This window comes from Sander vitreus, chromosome 20 (genome assembly GCF_031162955.1).
Source record: "Sander vitreus isolate 19-12246 chromosome 20, sanVit1, whole genome shotgun sequence".
NCBI classification, from domain to species: domain Eukaryota; kingdom Metazoa; phylum Chordata; class Actinopteri; order Perciformes; family Percidae; genus Sander; species Sander vitreus.
In genome coordinates, this window is record NC_135874.1 from 6,540,249 (window position 1) to 6,549,841 (window position 9,593).

General features: G+C 42.0%; 1 protein-coding gene across 15 annotated transcripts in view; it reads right to left on the reverse strand.

Moving 5' to 3' along the window:
- Positions 1 to 8,921, reverse strand: part of slc8a3 (solute carrier family 8 member 3) — a 132,919-nt gene extending 123,998 nt beyond the window's left edge. For 10 of the 15 annotated variants that reach the window (XM_078278228.1, XM_078278224.1, XM_078278218.1 and 7 more), the window contains exon 1: positions 7,141 to 8,735. In XM_078278228.1, coding sequence (XP_078134354.1) covers positions 7,141 to 8,720 — 1,580 coding nt within the window. In that variant the 5' untranslated portion in view covers positions 8,721 to 8,735. Of the gene's footprint in view, positions 1 to 7,140 lie in introns of all 15 variants that reach the window. The other 5 variants (XM_078278230.1, XM_078278231.1, XM_078278229.1 and 2 more) reach the window with 2 other exon arrangements.
- Positions 8,922 to 9,593: the final 672 nt, after the last annotated feature.

Here is a 9,593-nt window from a genome sequence, read left to right on the forward strand (position 1 = left end):
AAGCAAACTTCACCACATTACAAAAGAAAACAAAGTGTGATTGCACCCTGGGGCACTGTAAAAATACAAAGACACATTCTAATTATTGGGAGAAGAGAAAGTATGAGGCTCGCATGTATAAAACAACAGAAGTACAGCATGAATATGATTAGCTGAGCTGGGATGATCCTGGTTGTGCGTGAGGGCTGGCTGCAGGCTGGTAAGGTAAACCTCGTGGGTTTAGTCCAGGATGTCTGGGAAAGTGCTGGCAAGGAGAAACACTGAGTGGTCAGCAGGATGCAGCATGCACATGTGTTCTGTCAGTCATAATGTCCAAGAGATATTAAAGAGCCCCTATTATGCTTTTTTGGATTTTCCCCGTCTTTTAGTGTGTTATATAGTTTTTCACTCAAAGTGGGGCTTTCTCTCCCACAGACGGCACTTTTACTCAGCTGCCTAAAAACGTCTCGCCCACATTCCTGTTTGAAAGTCCTCAATTAGCAATCAGAGCCGACTGGACTTTCGGGAGGCGGGCCAAAAGCTCAGACAGAATTGAAGCTGTGTTCGAAACCGCTCACTTATTCACTCACTCTCTATGTATTACCTATATAGTGTTAGGGAACGACCAAACGAGATTTCGGACACACACTGAAATTATTTGTAGGGTTGGGTATCGTTTGGATTTTTACGATTCCGATGCCGAACCGGTACTTTTAAAACGATTACGATTCCTAAACCGATTCTTGAAAAATGCAATATGTTTACTAGTGATCACGTGCAGTGAATGGTTAATATGCTTTGACATCCTTTTTGGGGAGCCCAGAGGGAAAATATGGCATTTAAAAAGTAGCCTACATTTACGGTAGCTAGCTAACGGTAGACTACAGAGAAAGTGTGATATTTTTACGTCCGTTTCGGAGCGACAGAGGGAAAATATTTCAGTCGACACATTAAGTGGAACCGAAATGAGTTATTATATTATATATATTATTATTCAATGGCTAGTTATTTGTGTGACGGAGGCGGGCGCACCCAGCATCATGTAAACAAACCCGAACAAAAATACTTCTAATATGTCCCTGAAACAAAGCACTCAGGAGAATAGTAAAATGGTGTATATGTATATATACACACCATTTTACTATTCTCCTAATATATATATATATATATGTTGCAGGTTACATTTCCACTGTTTAGAAACGAAAGCCCGCTCCATTTCCCCTTTCAGTTTTCGCGGATGCTTCTGCTTCTTCTTCGGAAAAACACGGCTGCTTTTCACTGTGATGTACGGGAGTAAAATGTAGGGTACATCGTACACTCACATTAGCTGTGCATTGTGGGTATTTTATAGGGGACTACATAGTGAATTAAACTTAATGCGGAGAATTCGAACACCACTACAAAATGGCAAACACACTATTTCCATGATAGGGAACACAGCTAGACCCCAAGAGTACAAACATGACGCTGAAGCGGAGTGTAATAGGGGCTATTTAAGGTAAAAGGTCAGGTGAGGGCACTGCGTGAGCTGGAGGAGGCAGGGTGGGTAGATAGCAGGGGAAAGGGCAAATCCGTGAATCTTATCGTAAACATAATGCAACACCCTGCGTGATGCTATTTATAAAAATATAAGGCAGGTTTACAAGCACGGAAGAGTCATGCTCATACGGGCGTGACAACTGTGGCAATTACTTTGGCTGATTCTGGTCTGTCCGCTGCACACCACTCATTTGTTTATGAATCCATCAGCGCCTAGTTAAACACCCCGTGTCTCCAGGGATGGAGCTTCTCCACCTAGTAGCTGTGTCATCTTCTCTGGGTCAAAGGAAACAGAGGCCTGCAACCTCAAGCCATTTAATATTCTCGGAAGCAAACTCGTTTTTTTACCAGTGGTTTCCAACATGGGGGTCGGGCCCCCCCTAAAGGCTCTCAAGATGAATCTGAGAGGTTCACAAAAGGATTCAAAATGGTTTATTTAAGAAGTACTGTTCAGGGCTGGAACTAAAGAGTATTTCCTCGATTTAGCGTTTTGTCATAAAATGTTAGAAAATAGTGAGAAAATGTCCATCAGAGTCTAAGGTGACTTCTTGAAATGTCTTATTTTGTCCAACCAACAGTCTGAAGACATTTAGTTGACGGAGGAAACTAGCAAGTAATCATATTGGAGAAACTGAAAAAAAAAAATGACTCAAAACAATGAATCAATCGTCAAAATAGTTGGCGAAATAGCCGTTAATGGACTAATGGATTGATCGACGAATCGTTGCATCACAATTGCTTATTGTTTTCTGACTTTTCTTCTGAAATACCGAATATTTTCACCTCTTCACACCTCTAAAAATCCTTTAAATGAAACAATACGAGAAGGGGAAAAAATCATCCTCATGTTGTGCTGACAGCATTAGTTGATTAATCAATTAGTTGATTGAAAGAAAAATAAACAACAACTTTGATAATCGATTAATCTGAAGTGATTCAGCTTCTCAAATGTAAGAATTTGCTGCTTTTGTCCGTTTCATATAAATGTAAATTCAAATATCTTTGGCTTGTGGACTGTTGGTCTGACAAAACAAACTATTTGAACGTCACCTTGAGCTGTGGGAAATCATTATAAGGAGCAGTTTTCTGACATATTCTTGTCTAAAACGATTGATTAGTCAAAGAAATAAACACATTAAGCAAAAGACATTGATCAAAATGTCTACACTGAGACTATAGCCTGATGACGGGTCACAAATAGACCTTGGCTCATTTTAACCCTCCTGTTGTCCTCGGGTCAAATTTGACCCATTTTCGTGGCCGGGTTGGTTCAGCGGGTAGAGCAGGTGCACATATACTGAGAGGTTTATGCTTTGACACAGAGGTCCAGGGTTCGAATCCAACCTGTGACGATTTCCTGCATGTCTTCCCCTTCTCTCTCTCCCCTTTCTCACCTAGCTGTCCTGTCAAATTAAAGGCGGAAAAGCACAAAAAATAATCTTTAAAAAAAAAGTTTCTACATCAGAAATTTGGGTTTCTTTCAACCAAATTGAAAAAATAACGTGGATGGTTCCGTACAACGCTCTTCACATGTGAAAGAAATGATCAGTTCATTACTTTCATTGGATTTGGGTATTTTATTCAATTTAATAGCATTTGAAGAAGAAAATTTATAAAAGAACGTTGAAAAAAGTGCCAAAAAAGTAAAAAGAAAACCACAAAAATGTCAAAAAAGTGCAGAAAGAAAATCAACAAAGACATCATAAAAAGTGATAAAGAACATCAGGAATGACAAAGTGACAAGTGACAAAAACTCGGGAAAAAAAAGCAAAAAGTGTCTTACGGTTTTCATTTTTTATTTTGACCCAGAAAAACCAAGAGCATGGTCGACGGGAAGACAACACAAGCCAAAAGTGTCACAAGCCAGAAAGGTGGGGGTCCCTGCTCTGTGCCACCCAAAAACGTGTCCATGTTAGCTTTACCTAACCTACTAGGAAGAACTCTTTAACTTGAGAGTCACTTTATAGCTTTGACCGCCATAAAATGTACATTTAAGAAGCTTGCGGTGCCTGATGAGGTCCATATCCACTAGCTCGGAGCAGAAGCCCTGCCACCAGGAAACTATTCCATTTCATCCTTCGTGCTGAGAACTATTGTCTAGCTTAAAAAATTGGAGTGATGTATTCCAGAGCTCCAAGATTAGGACTGTAATAAATTTCCACTCTGGTTGATAACAATGGGCCCAAAGTGTGTCAAAAGAGATTGAGAGTCAATGTCTCGTAAAACAGGGGGAGAGAGAAAAGAAGAGCATGAGAGCTGACGCACTATGTGGTCTAATTGTCCTAACAAGGACAGCAAAGAAAGCCCTGGCCCTTTAGACAGGGAGCACACACTGCCCTCATTTACTCGTCATGATTAACACTGAATTAGCAGCAAAAAGGAAAACTGTTTTAAACCGTGTGCCAAGGAGGGAATCTGTCTGTCATTTCTAGATATATGCAAAAAGGAAATAAACATGACATTTCCATTGTCAACTTCAGTTGGAATATGAACGTGAAGGCAATGGAGGCAAATAAATTCTGGATTTTTTCATGTCGCCAGCGCAAAAACGGCCCTGAGGAGATCCTCCAAGGCAGTGGAAGAAGCATCGTTGTAATTATGCCTTTTAGTGAATATTCTACACATTCATCCCCTTTTGTTTTTGTGTATGGAAATGTTCTCATGAATCTTCTAGTATGCTTTTGGATGAAACTGTCACTTCCACTGCTCCTCTTTGTCTTTTTTATGGATGCACACGGAATCTAATTCATCACTATCCGAGCGTAATTATGGAAATTTCGAGAGATTTGTTGGGAGTTCTGTAACAGCAGTCTGCCATTTCTACAAAAGAGCCCAGAAGTCTCTGAAGGGGGAAGGAAAAAAAAAGTCACATTAATACTCAAGCGTGTTCATGCATATGAACAATTTTCTTTGTTTTAACTGCTTAACTGAATAATGTCCTGTATGTTTTGAGAAATCTATCAGTACTCTATAGTGAGTACATTAATCCACACTGAGTTTGTGTGAGTTTAGCGTAATATCCACAATATGTCTTGTGCTGTCCCTCTGCAGTTAAAGTCATCTCTTGTTAGTGTGTATTCTGCGTGTCAGTGTGCACATGTCAACAAGACCATTTCCTCCACATTTATTCCACATACGGAATGACTTATTATTTAGTTATATTATTTTTGCTTTGCAAGCACACGGCCTCTTCTTTGAAATGTCACTACAAATGTCAGAGTTTACATTTACAACAGATTTAAAAAACAAGATGACTTTATTTCTTGCTAAAGGGATCAAAAGGCCACACCAATTCATCGACATTGATATTTTGATTAAATAATACATCTACACATCCTCAACCTCAATGCATAATAGAGGTTTGTTTCTAGAATATGATATGGACAATATTAAAGGGTAAATTCAGGGTTTTTTTCAACCTATGTGACTGATGGGAACAACAATCTTTGAAATTGGTCCAGTATTAAGCAAGAGCGCTGCAATTGCGCACCTTCAATTTCCGTCCATTAAAAGTGCACGTTTTGCCACTGACAGGCTCAGATTATTAGTCCAAGTGTCTGACTACATTATAAAAAGGATCCCTATAAAGATCCTTTTTTTTTAACATGAAACACACCCGAAATCACCATCGCCAAACCCACCAGACTCCATTTAAATAAACAGTAACTTTGTCATCTTAAAACACACTTCATTCAAAGTCGACAGAAACAAAACAAAACTATCAAAAAGGCTGTCCTGGTTCATCTTTTTCACTGTAGAAACATTCACCACTCTGGTCTGGTTGAAATACACCCTAAGTTCACCCATTTACTATGTATATATACATATATATACATAGTACATATGCATATATACATATGCGGGCTCTATGCAAGCTAAAAGTATTGTTTATTTAAATGGAGTCTGGTGAGTTTGGCGATCTCTTTAACATAGATCCTTACTTTTCTATTGAATGTTCTGAGGCTATTATTAAATTATTATTCGGCCTATAAAGTCTGATTATTCTCCCAGATTGTTTTAACACAAGTCCTCTCATCCCTCTATCAGTGAATCTCCTAAACTCAGGTCATTAGAAGGGTTTAGAAGGGTTTTGAAAGGGCATCTTCATGTCATGTCATGTCTGACTTAACGTCTGTGTATTAACAGCCTTTATGTCCAAGAGAAATTTCCCTCAGGACAAATAATAAATAATCTTGAATCTTTATATTGAGATGTTCTGAAGCGATCATTATCTGACCATGAAGTCCGATTGTTCTCCCAGATCACTACTAGCATTTATCAGTTCACAGCGTGTCGACTTGGGCACTCTCACAACAAAACAGTGCCGCACTGTAAGAACATCTAACTCGCAGCACGATGCGCAACACAATGAACAGATCAATATACCAGCATTTCCTCACAATGCCAACAACATCATCGCAGTCTCATAATAACAGTCTTTCTCCACATCTCTCCCCTCTACTCCCACCGGCAGCCTTCAGGCCTGGCCCATAAAGCATCTCTCACATAAATCAAGCAAAAACCCTGAGAGCTCAGCAGGCCCCAAGAGCATGCTGATCACCCCGACACTCATTCGCCTGCCGCTGTCTCCTGGGCTGCCTCAGCCCTCAGGAACCCACACCCTGGAGCTCAGGCCCCTGCCAGTGAGCCATAGCACGCTGAGAGGCTACTGATTGGTGAGGGAAGGGGATGTCACAGACGCATGTCACTTTGATTTAGTGCCTGCGGACCAATGTGTGAGATGCAAGCGGATGCAAGCTGTGAAATAAACAAATCAATATTCCTCAGGGGCAATTCTGTATACATGCCAGTATCCCAGAGCATTGCCTTACATACACGGGACAAAAAGGCTGTAGTATCATACAATGCATGGCCTCCAGTATGTTGCTGTTATAGCAACACTAGTCTTGTCGTCTACTGTTCCTTTTCTTCCATACTGCATTCTTTTAATCGAAGCAGACATGACACAGAAACAATAAAATAAAAGAAAAAGTGCAAAAATCCAGTTCGCAGCAGGGATTAGTGAAGCAAGGGGGGGTGTTACTGAAGGACTTCCCGTTTCCACAGTTGTGTGACGAATCCCAAAGTTGCATCCCTATTGCATGCAACACACACAGAATTGCTACAGACGCAACTTTGAAAACAAGGGGAAATAGAGTGCATGCTCAGATGAGAGCGGACACTGTCTAACCATGTAAAGATTTTTTTTTTTAATTCACAGTGATGAGTGCAAACAGCACATTAATAGGTTATGTTCTAAATTAAATGATGTCAAGAGGCAAAGAAGACAACATCTTTGTATCAAACGCTGAATGAGACGCATGTCTGGCAGGGTGCTGAATAGCTTTGAAGCTAGCTTTCATATATTATATACTTATTATACATCGTTACTTGACAGGTTTATCACCAATCAAACTGCAATTCAAAAACAAAAACACACAAATCAATAGGATGCAAAAAGAACCCAAAAAGGAAAAATGAGTTATTTATTACTCCTAAATGCACTTCATTTTCAATAACCTTGGTTGATTAAAAATCATCAATAATAAATCGCCAACAGCACATTAATGAAAAGCAACTGCCGCACAACCATGAAAAAAAAAAAAAGAGTTGCTGTCTTACCAGGTCTCGTCGTTTTTGAACTCAAGCTCTCCGTAGGTGTCTTCAAAGTCCTCCCCTCCTCCTTTGGCGAGTCCCTCCATGGTGCGATAAGGCACGACGACTGTCCCCCTTGCTCCAGAAGTCCTTAGCACTTTCACTTCCATAATACCAATGCTCTCACTGATGTGCACCGAGCTGCTCTCAAAGGTGAAGATGCCCGAATGATCGTCATCCAGAATGGTCACAGTGGCCACGGTGGGGAAGCCCAGCATGGCCTTTGGGTATGGGAGACTGTTGGGGGACAGCACTTCGTCCTCCGTCTCCAGGACACGCAGATTACAGAGCCGCACAAAAAAGTGCTCGTCCTCTTCAAAGATGTCGTCGTCTATGATGCCAATGTTTATTTCCTTGATCATCTCTCCTGGTTTGAACACTACTGTACCCTCTGAGAACTCGTAGTCGGCCCCAGCGTTAGCCGAGCCGTCCTCCGTCTTATAATCCACATAAATGGTCTTGTTGATGTCGCCACCCTTTCTGGTGATGGACAGAATGGCGGCACCACAGTTCTCGAGGCACTGGTAGACGGCAGGCTCAAACGCAATGCGAGACACGTACTCTTCTGGCTCCTCCACGTGCACCTCCTGCACGCTGATGCTCTTCTTCGCCTGCTCCGCGACATGTTTCTTCAGGATGTTCCCTGCGCCTGTCATCATGCGTGTTGCTTGAATGCGGTAGAAGGCACGGCTCTTTTGCTGGTGGGAGAGAGCGTAGTAGTTGGCCATCTCAACCAGCTGATCCATCTCTTTCTCGGGGTGCTTCTGCTTCAGGTCTTTCAAGATGCGGATCATGTCGCGCCGGGACTCGTCAACCTCTTTGCTCTCGATCAGACCAATAAGATTGCTTGCCGCTCCTCCGTCCATGAAGTGAGAGTTGACCATCTTGCCGTCCATCTCAATCCCCTTGGAGCGTTCTGCCTCCGTCTCAATGATGACACCCCTGTGTTTGTCGGTGCGATACTTCTTGTGCATGAACTTGTAGAAGAGCAGTCGTCTGTCCGCTACCCATGCAAGGAGTACGCATATGGGGAAGAAGGCCAGTGTGAGTAGACCCTCCCAGACCTGGACTACGTTGGGAGAAAACACAGCCAGAATCATGTAGAGCCAGATGTAAGCAAAGATGCTCCAGCCTGCAGTGACAAAGAACACTCGGAGGTGTTTGATCTTGCGTACCTCTCCTTGGGGAATGACAGACACACAGAGGCCAATGATGACAAACATATTGAAGGCTGCACTGCCAACAATTGTGGCAGGCCCGAGCTCACCAGATTTGAACCCATGTCCACAAATCTCAATTACAGAGAGCATAATCTCAGGAGCGGACGAGCCCAAGGCCATGAGGGTGAGGTTCGAGACCGTTTCATTCCACACCCGAATTGTGGTGGTGGTTGTTTCCCCATTGGGCCTTTTAATGACAAGTTCCTTCTCCTGGGAGGTGATGACCTCGATGGCCGCCATGAAGCGGTCGGCAATGATGGACACTCCGAGAAACATGTAGATCATGGCCACAAAATACACAATGACCCGTGCGATCTTGTCTCCCATGGAGGGATCCTCGGGATACCAGATGGGCAGGATGATCCCTGCGTGACACTTGGAGTTTCCCGAGCAGGTTGCATTGCTAGGGGTTAGCAGAGGGCTCGGAGTGGTCCGGGCCTCTGTACAAAGGAAGGCTACAGCCAAAGAGACCAGCCCCAACCAGAGGCAGGCTGACGACCCTGGCTTTACAGGCCTTGAACCCTCCATGCACCCTCCTTCGTCTCAAGGGTCCTAACCACACTGACAGTCCCCCTGGGATCCAGCACTGGGCTGTGACTTTTCTCTATTCACCACCTAAACACAACAGACAGAAACAACAAAGAAGATATGGATCTTTTATATATATTTATATTTATATAAGAGACAAAGAGTCTACTCTCATATGACAGAAAGCTTTCAAACAGGAAAAACAGTGGTAACTCAATTGCATCATGTTGCTTTGCATCTTATTACTAGACAGATAAATGCATCTTTTGCTTTGTAAATATTTATTGTACTGTCTTAATGCATTACTTATTATTAAACATAATAGTTCAGTAATTACTTTAATCACATAATGGAATGGTTGTCCAACCTTAGACTCACATTGTTTTAAACCCAAAGTTTGAGGAGCCGTGTTAGTACAAGTAAGACTGTGTTTGCATTTCAGAAACATACACTGTGAAAAGAATTTTTTTAATTTCATAGGACTTCAAGAATTCACATTATCCCACGATCCTTCTGTAAGACTTCATTGAGTTTCTGCCTCCTTCTTTACAAACAGCAGTCGTGAGACCTTTGTGTTATCTATGAGAGGCAGTCTGTAAAATACTTCCCCATGCTTAGGAATTCATGAGATTTGTGGTAATGTGAACAATGAAGATAACATTAGTTTAATAA